The sequence below is a fragment of the Aethalodelphis obliquidens genome, unplaced genomic scaffold (assembly GCF_003676395.1).
Source record: "Aethalodelphis obliquidens isolate GAN/ISIS:26980383/991018 unplaced genomic scaffold, ASM367639v1 scaffold35, whole genome shotgun sequence".
Taxonomy (NCBI): domain Eukaryota; kingdom Metazoa; phylum Chordata; class Mammalia; order Artiodactyla; family Delphinidae; genus Aethalodelphis; species Aethalodelphis obliquidens.
In genome coordinates this window covers 14,852,106-14,872,099 of record NW_020837979.1, presented here as the reverse complement: position 1 = coordinate 14,872,099, position 19,994 = coordinate 14,852,106, and the positions used below count along the sequence as shown (strand labels likewise).

Sequence of the window (19,994 nt, the reverse complement as noted above, 5' to 3'; positions counted from 1 at the left end):
AAGCCTCTCTGCAGTTTTCATTTCCTGTTTAGGACATGCTTTGTTACCCCATGGAAGCAAATAGCCTCCGCCAACAGCTGCACCCTAACTCTTCCCAAGTTCAAGAGAGAGATCAGACTAAGCTGGTTTCACTAGGTCCCAATTTGACTCTCCCTGGTTCAGCTTGTGGCCAGGAGGTGGGTCAAGTTGTAGAACATGGATACTTGCTCTATAATCTTGTGGCAGAGTGGCAGGGAGGAGGGTTCCCCAAAAACTGGGGAGTCCTTGCCAAAAATGTAGTAAAGGCACTGTCCACTGAAGGAAGGGCATCAAAGCAAAGATGTTTAGTAGTCAGTAATAAAGGTTTCAGAAGCCTTTATTAAAGGGTAGTGTGAGTCTCACCATAGATCAGGGTTCTGAATCTATGGGTACATGGTCCACACACCTCAGGGGCTGCCCTGGGACAGTCACTGCTCAACACACAGGCCTGGAATGTCAGGTGTTACAGCTGGGCGTCCTCACAGCACCTGTTGTCTCTGAAAACTTCAAATATTGGCACTGTTTAATCTACTAGAGAACAAAACAGAGAGACAAAACTAAACACCTATAACAGTAATACTAACTATGCTCAGCTCTGAAAAACTTACCTCCTGGGCCTTATTACCTGCATCGTAGCAATGACTGTATTTGCCACCCAGCAGGCTCCAGCCAGTTTGATCTGCATTAAACGCACCCCTCTGTGTGCTGGCTCTTCACAGCGTGATATTTACGATGCACAGCAGCTGTCTCCTATCAGACAATCTTAACGGGTATAACAAGGACTCTGATTTATTTAACGAATGTTTCTGTTTAGATTGAAAGCCTTGAAGATGAAGGGAATGTAGTGGTTCAGATGTACAAGCTGATTGAACAATATCAGGTTCCCACACCTCCCGAAGACTTTGCTGTTTTTGTCACTATGAAGCCATCCATTGTTGCTGTTCGGAATGCCATTGATAAATCCGTGGGTGACAGAGAAACAAAGATTAAGCAATTTTGTGTGCATCTGGGCAGAGATCTTGAGGATCTAAGCAATGAAGTGAATGAAATAAAGCTGCTAGCACAGGTAAGCTGAAGCAGGATTTAAAAATCTGTGTAAAGGCTGACTATTCCATTTTAATAAACCATTTAGAAAGCATATTTCATTTTAATCTGGTTTAACTTTTGTTTTTTTATGGCTTAATTCTCTGAGCTGCTATTGAAAACTGAAAGTGTTTCTGAACCTCTCTTAGATACCGAATAAATTCTGGGCCATTGCAACTAAAGCATGTATGCAATATTGAATTCTCCTTCTGCTGGTTTCTATTTATTATTATGAAATGAGTGTTTTTATAACCTGTTAGCATATTTTATAGTTATTGTGACAATTTTAGGGTTTGCTTAGCCACATATTAGAAAATTCCCCCTTAGAAAGAGGTAGAGTATAAATTGATAAATGATAAAGAAGAATGTTTGATTAACTTGCATCAATTTTCCTATACAAAATATGCAAGAGGAATTATTTTAAGAACTTAGACTAGACATCCGGATGATTCTTTTTTTTTAATTTTTAAATTTTATTTTATTTATTTTTTATACAGCAGGTTCTTATTAGTTATCTATTTTATACATATTAGTGTACACATGTCAATCCCAATCTCCCAATTAATCCGACCACCCTGCCACCAATTTCCCCCCTTGGGGTCCATACGTTTGTTCTCTACATCTGTGTCTATTTCTGCCTTGCAAACCATTTCATCTGTACCATTTTTCTAGATTACACATAAATGCGTTAATATACGCTATTTGTTTTTCTCTTTCTGACTTACTTCACTCTGTATGACAATCTCTAGGTCCATCCACACCTCTACAAATGACCCAATTTTGTTCCTTTTTACGGCTGAGTAATATTCCATTGTATATATGTACCACATCTTCTTTATCCGTTTGTCTGTCGATGGGCATTTAGGTTGCTTCCATGAGCTGGCTATTGTAAATAGTGCTGCAATGAATATTGTGGTGCATGTGTCTTTTGGAATTATGGTTTTCTCTGGGCATATGCCCAGTAATGGGATTGCTGGGTCATATGGTAATTCTATTTTTAATTTTTTAAGGAACCTCCATACTGTTCTCCATAATGGCTACATCAATTTACATTCCTGCCAAGAGTGCATGAGGGTTCCCTTTTCTCCATACCCTCTCCAGCATTTTTTCTTTGTAGATTTTCTGATGATTCCCATTCTAACCGGTGTGAGGTGATACCTCATTGTAGTTCTGATTTGCATTTCTCTAATTAGTGATGTTGAGCAGCTTTTCATGTGCCTCTTGGATCTGTATGTCTTCTTTGGAGAGATGTCTATTTAGGTCTTCTGCCCATTTTTTAATTGGGTTGTCTGTTTTTTTAAATATTGAGCCACATGAGCTGCTCATATAATTTGGAGATTAATCCTTTTCTGCTTTGTTTGCAAATATTTTCTCCCATTCTGAGGGTTATCTTTTCATCTTGTTTATAGTTTCCTTTGCTGTGCGAAAGCTTTTAAGTTTAATTAGGTCCCATTTCTTTATTTTTGTTTTTATTTCTGTTAGTCTAGGAGGTGGGTCAAAAAAGGTCTTGCTGTGATTTTTGTCAAAGAGTGTTCTTCCTATGTTTTCTTCTAAGAGTTTTATAGTGTCCAGTCTCACATTTAGGTCTCTAATCAAATTTGAGTTTATTTTTGTGTATGGTGTTAGGGAGTGTTCTAATTTCATTCTTTTACATGTAGCTGTCCAGTTTTCCTAGCAACACTTAATGAAGAGATGGTCTTTTCTCCGTTGTATATCCTTGCCTCCTTTGTCATAGATTAGTTGAACATAGGTGTGTGGGTTTCCCTCTGGACTTTCTATCCTGTTCCATTGATCTATATTTCTGTTTGTGTGCCAGTACCATATTGTCTTGATTACTGTAGCTTTGTAGTACAGTCTGAAGTCCTCCAGCTCCTTTTTTTGCCCTCAAGATTGCTTTGGTTATTCAGGGTCTTTTGTGTCTCCATACAAATTTTAAGATTTTTTTGTTCTATTCTGTGAAAAATGCCATTGGTAGTTTGATAGGGATTACATTGAATCTGTAGATTGCTTTGGGTAGTATAGTCATTTTCATAATATTGATTCTTCCAATCCAAGAACATGGTATATCTCTCCATCTGTTTGTGTCATCTTTGATTTCTTTCATCAGTGTCATATAGTTTTTGGGTACAGGTCTTGACCTCCTTAGGTAGGTTTATCCTTAGGTATTTTATTCTTTTTGTTGCAATGGTGAATGGGATTGTTTCCTTAATTTCTCTTTCTGATCTTTCATTGTTAGTATATAGGAATGCAAGAGATTTCTGTGCATTAATTTGGTATCCTGCAACTTTACCAAATTCATTGATTAGCTCTAGTAATTTTCTGGTGGCATCTTTAGGATTATCTATGTATAGTATCATGTCATCTGCAAACAGTGATAGTTTTACTTTTTCTTTTCCAATTTGTATTCTTTTATTTCTTTTTCTTCTCTGATTGCCATGGCTAGGAATTCCAAAACTATCTTGAATAATAATAGCAACCGTGGACACTCTTGTCTTGTTCCTGGTCTTAGAGGAAATGCTTTAAGTTTTTCACCATTGAGAATGATGTTTGCTGTGGGTTTGTCATATATGGCCTTTATTATGTTGAGGAAGGTTCCCTCTGTTCCCACTTTCTGGAGAGTTTTTATCATAAATGGGTGTTGAATTTTGTCAAAAGCTTCTTCTACATCTATTGAGATGATCATATGGTTTTTATTCTTCAGTCTGTTAATATGATGTATCACATCAATTGATTTGCATATATTGAATCCCACTTGATCATGGTGTATGATTCTTTTAATGTGTTGTTGGATTCTGTTTGCTAGTATTTTGTTGAGGATTTTTGCATCTATATTCATCAGTGATATTGGTCTGTAATTTTTCTTTTTTTCTAGTATCTCTGTCTGGTTTTTGTATCAGGGTGATGGTGGCCTCGTAGAATGAGTTTGGGAGTTTTCCTTCTTCTGCAATATTTTGGAAGACTTTGAGAAGGATGGGTGTTAGCTCTTCTCTAAATGTTTGATAGAATTCACCTGTGAAGCCATCTGGTCCTGGACTTTTGTTTGTTGGAAGATTTTTATTCACAGTTTCAATTTCATTACTTGTGAATGGTCTGTTCATATTTTCTCTTTCTTCCTGGTTCAGTCTTGGAAGCTTATACCTTTCTAAGAATTTGTCCATTTCTTCCAGGTTGTCCATTTTATTAGCATAGAGTTGCTTGTAGTAGTCTCTTAGGATGCTTTGTATTTCTGTGGTGTCTGTTGTAACTTCTCCTTTTTCATTTCTAATTTTATTGATTTGATTCCTCTCCCTCTTTTTCTTGATGAGTATAGCTAATGGTTTATGAATTTTGTTTATCTTCTCAAAGAAGCTTTTAGTTTTATTGATCTTTGCTATTGTTTTCTTTGTTTCTATTTTATTTATTTCTGCTCTGATCTTTATGATTTCTTTCCTTCTAATAACTTTAGGTTTTGTTTGTTTTTCTTTCTCTAGTTCCTTTAGGTGTAAGGTTAGACTGTTTATTTGAGATTTTTCTTGTTTCTTGAGGTAGGAATGTATTGCTACAAACTTCCCTCTTAGACCCGCTTTTGCTGCATCCCATAGGTTTTAGATTGTCATGTTTTCGTTGTCATTTGTCTCTAGGTATTTTTTTATTTCCTCTTTGATTTCTTCAGTGATCTCTTGGTTATTTAGTAGTGTATCATTTAGCCTCCACGTGTTTGTGTTTTTTACGTGTTTTTCCTGTAATTGATTTCTAATCTCATAGCGTTGTGGTTGTAAAAGATGCTTGATATGATTTCAGTTTTCTTAAATTTACCAAGGCTTGATTTGTGACCCAAGATGTGATCTATCCTGGAGAATGTTCTATGAGCACTTGAGAAAAAATTGTATTCTGTTGTTTTTGGATGGAATGTCCTATAAATATCAATTAAGTCCATCTTGTTTAATGTGTCCTTTAAAGCTTGTGTTTCCTTATTTATTTTCATTTTTGATGATTTGTCCATTGGTGAAAGTGGGGTGTTAAAATCCCCTACTATTATTGTGCTACTGTCGATTTACCCTGTTATGTTATGTATTGAGGCGCTCCTATGTTGGCTGCATAAATATTTACAATTGTTATATCTTCTTCTTGGATTGATCCCTTGATCATTATGTAGTGTTCTTCCTTGTCTCTTATAATAGTCTTTATTTTAAAGTCTATTTTGTCTGATATGAGAATTGCTACCCCAGCTTTCTTTTGATTTCCCTTTGCATGGAATATCTTTTTCCATCCCCTCACTTTCAGTCTGTATGTGTCCCTAGGTCTGAAGTGGGTCTCTTGTAGACAGCATATATATGGGTCTTGTTTTTGTATCCATTCAGTGAGTCTGTGACTTTTGGTTGGAACATTTAATCCATTTACATTTAAGGTGATTATCAGTATGTATGTTCATATTACCATTTTTCTTAATAGAGAAGTTTCTTTACCATTTGTTGTAGAGCTGGTTTGGTGATGCTGAATTCTCTTAGCTTTTGTTTGTCTCTAAAGCTTTTGATTTCTCCATCAATTCTGAATGAGGTCCTTGCCAATTAGAGTAATCTTGGTTGTAGGTTCTTCCCTTTCACATCTTTAAATATATCATGCCTCTCCCTTCTGGCTTGTAGAGTTTCTGCTGAGAAATCCGCTGTTAACCTTACGGGAATTCCCTTGTATGTTATTTGTCATTTTTCCCTTGTTTCTTTTAATAATTTTTCTCTGTCTTTAATTTTTGTCAGTTTGATTACTATGTGTCTTGGCATGTTTCTCCTTGGGTTTATCCTGCCTGGGACTCTGCGCTTCCTGGACTTTGGTGGCTATTTCCTTTCCCATGTTAGGGAAGTTTTCAACTATAATATCCTCAAATATTTTCTCGGGTCCTTTCCCTCTCTCTTCTCCTTCTGGGACCCCTATACTGCGAATATTTGTGTTTTTAATGTTGTCCCAGAGGTCTCTTAGGCTGTCTTTATTTCTTTTCATTTTTTTTTTCTTTCTTCTGTTCTGCAGCAGTGAATTCCACCATTCTGTCTTCCAGGTGACTTATCCATTCTTCTGCCTCAGTTATTCTGCTATTGATTCCTTCTAGTGTATTTTTCATTTCAGTTATTGTATTGTTCATCTCTGTTTGTTTGTTCTGTAATTCTTCTAGGTCTTTGTTCTTTAATTCTTCTAGGTCTTTGTTAAACATTTCTTTCATCCCCTGTATCTTTCCCTCCATTCTTTTCCTGAGGTCCTGGATCATTTTCACTATCATTATTCTGAATTCTTTTTCTGGAAGGTTTCCTATCTCCACTTCATTTAGTTGTTTTTCTGGGGTTTTATCTTGTTCCTTCATCTGGTACATATGTCATTTTGTCTGTCTTTCTGTGAATGTAGTTTTCATTCCATAGGCTGCAGAATTGTAGTTCTTGCTTCTGCTGTCTGCCCTCTGGTGGATGAAGCTATCTCTGTTTTTACTTTTGTATTGAAGTATTTTTGTATTTTTGCACAGAGGAAGCTGTACATAAGTGTAATAAGTGTACGAGTCAGTGAGTTTTCAGAAAGTGAACACATCCATGTGTCCACTACTGAGATGAAGAACTATTGCTATTGCCATCCTTAGTGTCTCCCCTAGTCACTAACCCTTCCTTCCTCTCCAAAGGCAGCCACTACCTTGAATTCTAAAGCCATAAATTGGTTTTGCCTTTTTATGAACTTCAATTAAATAGAATCATACCTTTATTGTAAATTGTAATCATTCCGTTTTTTGGGGGTGTGTGTGTGCTGCATTGGGTCTTCATTGCTGTGTGCAGGCTTTCTCTAGTTTCAGCGAGCAGGGACTACTCTTCATTGTGGTGTGCAAGCTTCTCATTGTGGTGGCTTCTCTTGTTGAGGAGCATGGGCCCTAGGCGCACAGGCTAAGTAGTTGTGGCCCATGGGCTTAGTTGCTCCGTGGCATGTGGGATCTTCCTGGACCAGGTTTCGAACCTGTGTCCCCTGAATTGGCAGGCAGATTCTTAACCACTGAGCCACCAGGGAAGTCCCATAAATTGTAATTATTCCTTTATTGTAAAATGATAATTTTCCTTATATCATATTTTCTTCTTTCTTTTCCATATTGTATTCACCTCTCCTTACCTGAAGTCACGTTAGCTGAAACAAATGTAATAAATGAAAACAGATGAGGGAAAATGTATTAGGTATTCTTTAAAAGCAATATTATCCCCAAGTTACTTCTTTATACATTTCTGTAATTTTTACAATGTATATGCATTGCTTTAAATACAGAAAAACAACAATTTTAATATATTTTCTAAAAATTAGAGTGAAAAGAGAATTAGAAGAAATATTTTTTGAAAACGTTTATTAATTCATTTATTTTGATGGTATACATCAAAATAAGAATGAGTAATCAAAACCTATCTTAATTTTACAGGATCCACAGATTTTGGATATTAACGCTGACCAAGACAAAGTAAACGTCATGTTGAATGATCTGCAGTCAGTTCTAGATGATCTTCAAAAACGTGCATTTCAGTATAAATCCTATCAGAAGAATTTTAAGGTAATGACAGCTCTACACATATGTTTCTAAAATATGTGCATAGAAATGACATTGGTGCATACGCATTTTCAATAATGTGACTGTAAGTATTCAATGTTTGGACACCAGTGTGCTAGTCACTGTGCTGGAACAATCTGAAATACAAAATATGACATGTTCTCTGCCTGTGAAGTGTTTAAAGATTAGTACACAGGTTAGACAAAATGTCTTTCTAATTAAAAAGTAATTGTGAATTTTAGACAAACCCTCAGACCAGGGACTGTAGCTTCTATGTTAAAATGTATGTGGATTTTTAAATGTGGTCAATTAAAACCCCTCTATTCTTCCTTAAATAATATTCAAGCTTCTTTTACATTCATGTGTGTATTATGATTCCATCAATATTGCCTAATTTGCCCTGGTTTGATGTGCCAGTTTGATGAAAGAAGACAATTTGGCTAAGCCAGGGCAAAGATGGATACAAAAAGGGTAGGTTTAAAAAGCTAAAAGATATGCCTCAAAAAAATGAAGAGAAATGAGTGAGAGATATAAGTGCTCTGAACAGCTATTAGAGAGACCAAAAAGAAAAGAAAATAGAAAAGATTCCTAGGATCAAATCCAGAGGGCCACCAGCAATGAGGGAGGGGTTAATCAGTTCCCCAAAAGTTTCAGCGGAGTGCATGGACCTCACATGGGGATGCACCTGTCTCTTCCATAGCCCCAAATGGATGGCCAGAAAGTGGTCTGAGCAGTCTGAGTGTCCACTCCAGATCCCAGGGCTTGGTGGAGCAACCTGCAAAATAATGACCTGGCACTAGACAATGCAACTGGTACAATACTTGATTCAGGAGGTTTGTGCATGAGAGAATTAGGGTTCATAGTTTTTCCCAGATTAGTTAACTGACCTGTAAGACAGGAAAGTATGCAGTAGGACGGGAGCTGTGGCGGAAATATTGCTTGATAAAGGCTATAACTAACAGGTGGGCACTCTTGGGTCAGAAAGAATAGCCTTGCTTGAGCCAGAGCCTGAAATAGAAGTGTGTCTCCCTCCTTCCACGTTCCATATCTATACTTTACGATCCTTTAGGATCACCTCATAACAACCTTCCTCTGCAGCTCTCAGTCATTAGGAGGATAGGAGTGAAGGCCTAACTGGCCTAGGAAATCATCTCTAATTCTTAATGAAGTCAAGGCCAGATCCCTAATGTCAGGGTAGTGCTAACCTTGTAAAATGAGTTTGGTAGTGTTCCCACCTCTTCAATTTTTTTGGAAAAGTTTGAGAAATATTGGCATTAATTCTTTTTTCTCCCCCCAAATGTTTGGTAAAATTTACCAGTGAAGTCATCTGGTCCTGGGCTTTTCTGTGCTGGGAGGTTTTGGATTACTCATTCAATCTCCTTATCCTTATTGGTCTGTTCAGATTTTCTGTTTCTTCCTTATTCAGTCTTGGTGGGCAGTATGTTTCTAGCAATTTATACATTTCTTCAAAGGTATACAATTTATTGGCATATACTTATTCAGAGGAGTCTCTTATGATCATATGTATCTCTGAGGTGTAAGGTTTTTTTTTAGCATCTTTATTGGAGTATAATTGCTTTACAGTGGTGTGTTAGTTTCTGCTGTATAACAAAGTGAATCAGCTATACATATATCCCCATATCCCCTCCCTCTTGCATCTCCCTCCCACGCTCCCTATCCCACCCCTCTAGGTAGACAAAAAGTACCGAGCTGATCTCCCTGTGCTATGTGGCTGCTTCCCACTAGCTATTTCTTTTAAATTTGTTAGTGTATATATGTCCATGCCACTCTCTGACTTCGTCCCAGCTTACCCTTCCCCCTCCCCATGTCCACAAGTCCATTCTCTATGTCTGTGTCTTTATTCCTGTCTGCTGCAAGGTTCTTCAGAACCTTTTTTTTTTTTTAGATTCCATATATATGTGTTAGTGTACGGTATTTGTTTTTCTCTTTCTGACTTACTTCACTCTGTATGACAGACTCTAGGTCCATCCACATCACTACAAATAACTCGATTTCCTTTTTCTTTATAGCTGAGTAATATTCCATTTTATATATTTGTCACAACTTCTTTCATTCATCTGTCCATTCATCTGTTGAAGGACATGTAGGTTACTTTCATGCCATAGCTATTGTAAATACAGCTGCAATGAACATTGTGGTACATGACTCTTTTTGAATTACAGTTTTCTCAGGGTATATGCCCAGTAGTGGGATTGCTGGGTAGTTCTACTCTTAGATTTTAAGGAACCTCCAGACTGTTCTCCATAGTGGCTGTATCAATTTACATTCCCACCAACAGTGCAAGAGGGTTCTCTTTTCTCCACACCTTCTCCAGCATTTATTTGTAGATTTTTGATGATGGCCATTCTGACCGTTGTGAGGTGATACCACACTGTAGTTTTGATTTGCATTTCTCTAATGATTACTGATGTGGAGCATCCTTTCATGTGTTTCTTGGCAATCTGTATATCTTCTTTGGAGAAATGTCTATTTAGGTCTTCTGCCCATTTTTGGATTGGGTTGTTTGTTGTTTGATATGGAGCTGCATGAGCTTCTTGTATATTTTGGAGATTGATCCTTTGTCAGTTGCTTCATTTGCAAATATTTTCTCCCATTCTGAGGGTTGTCTTTTGGTCTTGTTTATGGTTTCCTTTGCTGTGCAAAAGCTTTTTAGTTTCCTTAGGTCTCATGTCTTTATTTTTGTTTTTATTTCCATTTCTCTAGGAGATGGGTCAAAAAGGATCTTGCAGTGATTTATGTCATAAAGTGTTCTGTCTATGTTTTTCTCTAAGAGTTTTATAGTGTCTGGCCTTACATTTAAGTCTTTAATCTATTTTGAGTTTATTTTTGTGTATGGTATTAGGGAGTGTTCATATTTCATTCTTTTACATGTAGCTGTCCAGTTTTCCCAGCACACTTATTGAAGAGGCTGTCTTTTCTCCATTGTATATCCTTGCCTGCTTTATCAAAGATAAGGTGACTATATGTGTGTGGGTTTATCTCTAGGCTTTCTATTCTGTTCCATTGATCTATATTTCTGTTCTTGTGCCACTACCATACTTTCTTGATTACTATAGCTTTGTAGTATGGTCTGAAATCTGGGAGGCTGCTTCCTCCAGCTCTGTTTTTCTTTCTCAAGATTGCTTTGACTATTCAGGATCATTTTTGTTTCCATACATATTGTGAAATTTGTGGTTCTAGTTCTGTGAAAAATGCCATTGGTAGTTTGATGGGGATTGCATTGAATCTGTTCATTGCTTTGGGTAGTACAGTCATTTTCACAATGTTGATTCTTCCAATCCAAGAACATGGTATATCTCTCCATCTGTTTGTATCATCTTGAATTTCTTTCATCAGTGTCTTATAGTTTTCTGCATGCAGGTCTTTTGTCTCATTAGGTAGGTTTATTCCTAGGTATTTTATTCTTTTTGTTGCAATGGTAAATGGAAATGTTTCCTTCATTTCTCTTTCAGATTTTCATCATTAGTGTATAGGAATGCAAGAGATTTCTGTGCATTAGTTTTGTATCCTGCTACTTTACCAAATTCATTGATTAGCTCTAGTAGTTTTCTGGTAGATTAGATCTGGTAGTTTTCTGGTGGCATCTTCAGGATTCTCTATGTATAGTGTCATGTCATCTGCAAACAGTGACAGTTTTACTTCTTCTTTTCCGATTTGGATTCCTTTTATTTCTTTTTCTTCTCTGATTGATGTGGCTAAAACATCCAAAACTACATTGAATAATAGTGGTGAGCGTGGACAACCTTGTCTTTTTCCTGATCTTAGTGGAAATGATTTCAGTTTTTCACCATTGAGAACGATGTTGGCTGTAGGTTTGTCATATATGACCTTTATTATCTTTAGGTAAGTTACCTATGCCTACTTTCTGGAGGGTTTTTATCATAAATCAGTGTTTAATTTTGTTGAAAGCTTTTTCTGCATCTATTGAGATGATCATATGGTTTTTATTCTTCAATTTGTTAATATGGTTTATCTCATTTTTGATTTGCATATATTGAAGAATCCTTTCATTCCTGGGATAAACCCTACTTGATCATGCTGTATGATCCTTTTAATGTGCTGTTGGATTCTGTTTGCTAGTATTTTGTTGAGGAATTTTGCATGTATGTTCATCAGTGATATTGGCCTGTAGTTCTTTTTTTGTGACATTTTGTCTGGTTTTGGTATCAGGGTGATGGTGGCCTTGTAGAATGAGTTTGGGAGTGTTCCTGCCTCTGCTATATTTTGGAAGGGTTTGCGAAGGATAGGTATTAGCTCTTCTCTAAATGTTTGATAGAATTTGCCTGTGAAGCCATCTGGACTTTGGTCCTGGACTTTGGTTTGTTGGAAGATTTTCAATCAGTTTCAATTTCAGTGCTTGTGATTGGTCTCTTTATATTTTCTATTTCTTCCTGGTTCAATCTCGGAAGGTTGTGCTTTTCTAAGAATTTGTCCATTTCTTCCAGGTTGTCCATTTTATTGGCATATAGTTGCTTGCAGTAATCTCTCATGATTCTTTGTATTTCTGCAATGTCAGTTGTTACTTCTCCTTTGTCATTTCTAATTCTATCGATTTGAGTCTTCTCCCTTTTTTTCTTGATGAGTCTGTCTAATGGTTTATCAATTTTGTTTATCTTTTCAAAGAAACAGCTTTTAGATTTATTGATCTTTGCTATCATTTCATTCATTTCTTTTTCATTTATTTATGATCTGATCTTTTTGATTTCTTTCCTTCTGCTAACTTTGGCTTTTGTTTGTTCTTCTTTCTCTAGTTCCTTTAGATGTAAGGTTAGGTTGTTTATTTAAGGCTTTTCTTGTTTCTTGAGGTAGGATTGTATTGCTATAAACTTCCCTCTTAGAACTGTTTTCGCTGCATACCATAGGTTTTGGGCCATCGTGTTTTCATTGTCATTTTTTTCTAGGTATTTTTTGATTTCCTCTTTGATGTCTTCAGTGAACTCTTGGGTATTTAGTAGTGTATTGTTTAGCCTCCAGGGTTTGTATTATTTACAGATTTTTTTCCTGTAATTGATATGTAGTCTCATAGTTTTGTGGTCAGGAAAGATACTTGATACAATTTCAATTTTCTTAAATTTTCCAAGGCTTGATTTGTGACCCAAGATATGATCTATCCTGGAGAATGTTCCATGAGCACTTGAGAAGAAAGTGAATTGTTTTGTTTTTGGATGGAATATCCTATAAATATCAGTTAAGTCCATCTAGTTTAATGTGTCCTTTAAAGCTTGTGTTTCCTTATTTATTTTCATTTTTGATTATCTGTCCATTGGTGAAAGTGGGGTGTTAAAGTCCCCTACCATCATTATGTTACTGTCAATTTCCCCTTTTATGGCTGTTAGCATTTGCCTTATGTATTGAGTTGCTCCTATGTTGGCTACATAAATATTTACAACTGTTATATCTTCTTCTTGGATTGATCCCTTGATCGTTATGTAGTGTCCTTCTTTGTCTCTTGTAATAGTCTTTATTTTAAAGTCTATTTTCTCTGATATGAGAATTGCTACTCCAGCTTTCTTTTCATTTCCATTTGCATAGAATGTCTTTTTCCATCCCCTCACTTTCAGTCTGTATGTGTCCCTAGGTCTGAAGTGGGTCTCCTGTAGACAGCATATATATGGGTCTTGTTTTTGTATCCATTCAGTGAGCCTATGACTTTTGGTTGGAACATTTAAACCATTTACATTTAAGGTATTTATCGATATGTATGTTCCTATTACCATTTTCTTAATTGTTTTGGGTTTGTTATTGTAGGTCTTTTCCTTCTCTTGTGTTTCCTGCCTAGAGAAGGTCCTTTAGCATTTGTTGTAAAGCTGGTTTGGTGGTGCTGAATTCTCTGAGCTTTTGTTTGTCTGTAAAGGTCTTAATTTCTCCATTGAATCTGAATGAGATCCTTGCTGGGTAGAGTAATCTTGGTAGTAGGTTTTCCCTTTCATCACTTTAAGTATATCCTGCCACACCCTTCTGGCTTGCAGACTTTCTGCTGAAAGATCATCTGTTAATAATCTTGTATGTTATTTGTTTCTGCTTAAAGTTCAGCAGTTAACCTTATGGGGATTCCCTTGTATGTTATTTGTTGCTTTTCCCTTGCTGATTTTAATATTTTTCTTTGTATTTAATTTTTGACAGTTTTATTAATATGTGTCTTGGCATGTTTCTCCTTGGATTTATCCTTTATGGGACTTTCTGCACTTCCTGGACTTGACTGACTATTTTCTTTCCCATATTAAGGAAGTTTTCAACTGTAATCTCTTCAAATATTTTCTCATTCCCTTTCTTTTCTCTTCTTCTTCTGGGACCCTTATAATTTGAATGTTGATGCACTCAATGTTGTCCCAGAGGTCTCTGAGACTGTCCTCATTCTTTTCATTCTCTTTTATTTATTCTGCTCTACGGTACTTATTTCCACTATTTTATCTTCCAGGTCACTTATCCATTCTGTCTCAGTTATTCTGCTATTGATTCCTTCTAGAGAATTTTTAATTTCATTTATTGTGTTGTTCATCATTCTTTGTTTGCTCTTTAGTTTTTCTAAGTCCTTGTTAATCCTTTCTTTTATTCTCCATTATATTTCCAAGAGTTTGGATCATCTTTACTATTTTTACTCTGAATTCTTTTTCAGGTATACTGCCTATTTCCTCTTCATTTGTTTGGTCTGGTGAGGTTTTACCTTGCTCCTTCAACTGCTGTATATTTCTCTCTCTTCTCATTTTGCTTAATTTACTGCATTTGGGGTCTCCACTTCACAGGCTGCTGGTTCGTACTTCCCATTGTTTTTGGTGTCTGCCTCCAGTGGGTAAAGTTGGTTCAGTGTGTTGTGTAGGCTTCCTGGTGGAGGGGAGTGGTGCCTGTGTTCTGGTGGATGAGGCTGGATCTTGTCTTTCTGGTGGGCAGGACCATGTCCTGTTGTGTGTTTCAGGGTGTCTGTGAACTTATTATGATTTTAGACAGTCTCTCTGCTAATGGGTGGGGCTGTGTTCCTTTCTTGCTAGTTCTTTGGCATGGGTGTCCAGCACTGGAGCTTGCTGGTCATTGAGTGGATCTAGTTCTTAGCATTGAGACGGAGATCTCTGGGAGAGCTCTCGCTGATTGATATTACTGTGGCCAGGAGGTCTCTGGTGGTCCAGTGTCCTGACTCTGGTCTCCCACCTCAGAGCCTCAGGCCTGACACCCAGCCAGAGCACCAAAACCCTGTCAGCCACATGGCTCAAAAGAAAATGGAGGAAAGAAAGAAAAATAAAATAAAGTTATTAAAATAAAAATTTTTTGTTAAAATTAAAAAAATTAAATAAAGAAAGAAGAGAGCAACCAAACCAATAAACAAATCCACCTATAAAAAGAAGCACTAAAACCTAAACTAAAGGAAAAAAAATCAAACAGACAGAACCCTAGAACAAATCGTAAAAGCAAACCTATACAGACAATATCTCCAAAGAAGCATACAGATACACACTCACAAAAAGAGAAAATGGAAAACATATATATATATATATATATATATATATATATATATATATATGAAAAACAAAGGAAGAGAGCAACCAAATCAATAAACAAATCTAATGATAGTAAGCTCTATATACTAAACTAAGATAAACATAAAACCAGAAATAAGTTAGATGCAGAAAGCAAACCCCAAGTCTACATTTGCTCTCAAAGTCCACCGCCTCAATTATGGGATGATTTGTTGTCTATTCAGGTATTCCACAGATGCAGGGTACATCAAGTTGATTGTGGAGATTTAATCCGCTGCTTCTGAGGCTGCACAGAGAAATTTCCCTTTCTCTTCTTTGTTCACACAGCTCCTGGGGTTCAGTTTTGGATTTGGCCCCACCTCTGCATGTAGGTCACCCTCTGGTGTCTGTTCTTTGCCCAGACAGGAGGAGGTTAAAGGAGAAGCTGATTAGGGAGCTCTGGCTCACTCAGGCCTGGGATAGGGAGGGGTACAGAATGCAGGGCGAGCCTGCGGCGGCAGAGACCAGCCTGACGTTGCACCAGCCTGAGGCGTGCCATGTGTTCTCCCGGGGAAGTTGTCCCTTCATCACGGGACCCTGGCAGTGGCGGATTGCACAGGCTCCCAGGAGGGGAGGTGTGGATAGTGACCTGTTCTTGCACACAGGCTTTATGGTGGCTGCAGCAGCAGCCTTAGCATTTCATGCCTGTCTCTGGTGTCTGCACTGATAGCTGCGGCTCGCGCCCGTCTCTGGAGCTCATTTAGGCAGTGCTTTGAATCCCCTCTCCTTGCGCACCCCGAAACAATGGTCTCTTGCATCTTAGGTAGTTCCAGACTTTTTCCCAGACTCCCTCCTGGCTAGCTGTGGCACAATATCCCCCTTAAGGCTGTGTTCACACAGCCAACCCCCGTCGTCTCCCTGGGATCTGATCTTGAAAGCCCGAGCCTCAGCTCCCAGCCCCAACTCACTCCAGCAGGGTTCCACCGGTGAAGGGGTTTCCTACTGTGCAGAAATATTTCCTCCTTCACAGCTCCCTCCCCGATGTGCAGGTCCTGTCCCTATTCTTTGTCTCTGTTTCGTCTTTTTTCGTTTTCCCTACCTGGGTACGCGAGGAGTTTCTTGCCTTTTGGGAAGTCTGATGTCTTCTGCCAGTGTTCAGTAGGTGTTTTGTAGGAGTTGTTCCACATGTAGATGTATTTTTTATGTACTTGTGGGGAGGAAGGTGATCTGCACGTCTTACTCCTCTGCCATCTTGAAGGGCCCCCTGAGGTATAGATTTTAATGTCTCCTCTTTCATTTCTGATTTTATTTCTTTGCATCATCTCTCTTTTTTTTCTTAATCTAGCTAAAGGTTTGTTTATCTTTTCAGAAAAAAAGCTCTTAGTTTCATTGATCTTTTCTATTGTTTTTCTGTTCTCTATTTTTTTTATTTCCACCCTGATCCTTGTTATTTCCTTTCTTCTGCTAACTCTGGGCTTAGCTTGTTCTCCTTTTCTAGTTCTTTGTTGTGTAAAGTCAAGTTGTTTATTTGAGGTCTTTCTATTTTCTTAATATATCCATTTATTACTATAAACTTCCCTCTCAGAACTACTTTTGCAGCATCTCATCGGTTTTGGTGTGCTGTGTTTCCATTTTTATTTGTTTCAAGATATTTATTTTTATTTCCCTTTGATTTCCTCTATAAGCCATTGGTTGTTCAGGAGTGTGGTGTTTAGTTTCCAAATATTTGTAAATTTTCCATCTTTCCTCTTGTTGTTGATTTCTATTTTCATACCATTGTAGCTGGAAAAGATAATATGATTTCAGACTTCTTAAACTTGTTAAGACTTCTTTTGTGGCCTATCATATGATCTATCCTGGGGAATGTTCTGCGTGCACTTGAAAAGAATGTGTATTTTGCTGCTATTGTATGCAATGTTTAAAGCCCCAGCTTATGGCAAAGCTCACAGTTTCTGTGCAACCAACCTCCTGGAGATTTTCCCACCTCCAAGGCATGAAAACAGCTTCTTCAGATTTTCTTGCAACCTTTCTCTGTCTAGGGTTCATATACAGTCCACTGGGTTAGAAATAGGTAAGAAACTAGGCTGTTCACTCCATCTTTAATCTCCCCATTCCCTCCACCAACTACCACACAAACATCCTCTCCCTCTTCTATCATCTAAGATATAAGCCCTAAAGGATATCATTACCTCTAAAGACTCATCTGTTTACCCGATAGACCAGACAGGTATATACATGTATGATCCAACTTGAGAAAGAATGCCCTTAGCACTCTTGTAATATTTGTGTCTTTGGAAAATTTCTAAGTTCTAAGGAAATATAAAGAATTATATTTTGTCACTCAAATAGAAATCTGAATATACATGGGGTTTTGTGATTTGTTTTTTCATTGTTTCTGTCTCTCCTTTTCTTTCCCCATTTGGGTCCCACCCATATTCTGCTAAGGTGTCACTGTATCAAAAATTATTGATAGGAAGATAACATAAGATCTCTATATCAGAAAATTAAATAGTACATTTTGCTTATTGTATTTTAAAAGGTAGAAGTGTCCAAGTTTGAAGCTTTGGAAGAAGTTAGTGCTGAATTGAAGCTCAAACAATTGCTCTGGGATTCTTTATCTGAATGGGATCAACTCCAACAAGAATGGTTACAGGTAAAAAAAAAACAACAACTTTCATTTCTTAAATCATTTTTGTATTATTTAACCTTAGAAACCTAATGGTATGAATTATAGTTTTTTAAAAAAATAAGCTGGTGTATTCTTAATTTCAGCAAAACATGCAGTGTTATTTTATGGGAATTATTATCAGCTTTCTGGTGAAATGCACAAAGGTCTTTCTGCCACATAAGTCTTTAAGTACCACAGAGAAGACTACATTATTGTAAGGCAGGTTTCTCAGGTCCTCCAAATAAGATAACTAAATGAAGGAGTCATCAAAGGACCTCACAGCATGGCATTTAACTTCTTTGTGGTTTCTGAACACAATGTTGTCCCAACACACTACAGCCAAGTGTTATTAAGGTTTGTAGGATTTTATTCATGATCTACACACATTAGATTTCTGTTAGCCTAGGTTCTGTTTTTATTGTCCTTTTTTTAATTAATTAATTAATTTATTTTTATAATATTGTGAAAGAACTTGACTCATTGAAGGAACATGGTAAGTGTTTTTTATTTTTTTTTAGATGTTAGGGGTAGGAGTTTAATTAATTAATTTATTTTTGCTGTGTTGGGTCTTCATTTCTGCGCGAGGGCTTTTTCTAGTTGTGGCAAGTGGGGGCCACTCTTCATTGCAGTGCGCGGGTCTCTCATTATTGCAGCCTCTTTTGTTGCAGAGCACAGGCTCCAGACGCGCAGGCTCAGTAGTTGTGGCTCACGGGCCCAGCCGCTCCACGGCATGTGGGATCCTCCCAGACCAGGTCTCGAACCCGTGTCCCCTGCATTAGCAGGCAGATTCTCAACCACTGCGCCACCAGGGAAGCCCTTATTGTCCTTTTAAAAAAAAAAAAAAGAAAGAAAGAAAGAAAGAAAGCCCTTTTGTTCCCTGTGATAGAATAGAATCCCAGTAATGAGATCCAGGATCTTCCCTTGAGAGCTTAATAGTAAATTCTAGTAATAGTAAATTAGGGGACCAGGTATCATAGGGTTTGGTTTTTAGGGTCTACCCTTGCGTTCAAACCTTAACAAGTGTCAACCCTCTAGGAGGCAGAATAGATGACCATCTGTTCTTTCAAGTGTGATATGGACATGTAAGAAATACCATCAACTTCACAAATATTGTTTTACACTTGCTTGTTCAGCTTCCCTATGCTGGTGCCTATAATTAGAAGTCACATATCTGGGCACAGTGATGCAAGAATGTTTCCCAGATAATGTTCTAGGTACAGTAGATACCAGTGGAGAATAAAAAGGACAAAGTCCAAACCCTCACAGAATTTACCTTTCGGTGGAGAAAGTGGAAAATAAACAAACATATATATACTATTATATCAGAGAATTTTAAGTGCTTTTGTGTAACTCATTTATCACTTATCTCAGAATTAGAAAATGCTCCTGAGTAGTAAAGAAGAAGCTTAGAGAGTTTTCTGATTACCACCATAGATTAGAGCAGTAGCTTCTAAAGTGGGACAAATTTACCATAGGAAGTATACAAAAAGACCCATTAGGGAGCAAAAAGAAAATGTTGAATCCAGAAAAAAAAAATGAATGTTTATAAATTTTCTTTTTTTAAAATTGAGGCATATTTGACATGTTAGTTTCAGGTGTAAAATATAATGATCCAATATTTCTGTATATTGCACAGTGATCACCACAATAAGGTCAGTTAACATTTGTCACCTTACATAGTTACAAAACTTTTTTTCTTATGAGAATATTCAAGATCTACTCTCTTAGCAGCTTTCAAATATGCAATACAGTGTTATTAACTATAGTCACTGTGCTGTACATTACATTCCCATGATTTATTTATTTTATAACTGGAAGTTTGTACATTTTGACCTCCTTCACTTATTTCACACACACACACCCCTCCTCTGGAAACTACCAATTTGTTCTGTTTTAGTTGTTTTGTTTTGTTTTGCTTTAGGTTCTACATATGAGTTATTCTGTTGTTTTGTTTGCTTTTGGATTCCATATACAAGTGGGGTCATATGGTATTTGTCTTTCTTTGTCTGACTTATTTCACTTTACGTAAAGCCCTCATGGTCCATCTATGTTGTCAAAAATGACAAGGTTTCATTCTTTTTATGGCTGAATAATAGCCTATTGTATACATATACTACATTTTCTTCATCCATTCATCCACTGGTGGCCACTTAGTTTGTTTCCATTTCTTGGCTATTGTAAATAATGCTGCTATGAACTTGGGTGTCTGTATATCTTTTTG

At 37.1% G+C, this 19,994-nt stretch overlaps 1 protein-coding gene across 1 annotated transcript in view; it reads left to right on the top strand.

The window, feature by feature from the left end:
• The window catches only part of DNAH6 (dynein axonemal heavy chain 6), a 292,860-nt gene that overhangs the window by 82,781 nt on the left and 190,085 nt on the right, over positions 1-19,994 (top strand). Inside the window, exons 15-17 of the mRNA XM_027129214.1 lie at positions 833-1,084; positions 7,511-7,639; positions 17,645-17,758. Coding sequence (XP_026985015.1) covers positions 833-1,084; positions 7,511-7,639; positions 17,645-17,758 — 495 coding nt within the window. The remainder of the gene's footprint in view (positions 1-832; positions 1,085-7,510; positions 7,640-17,644; positions 17,759-19,994) is intronic.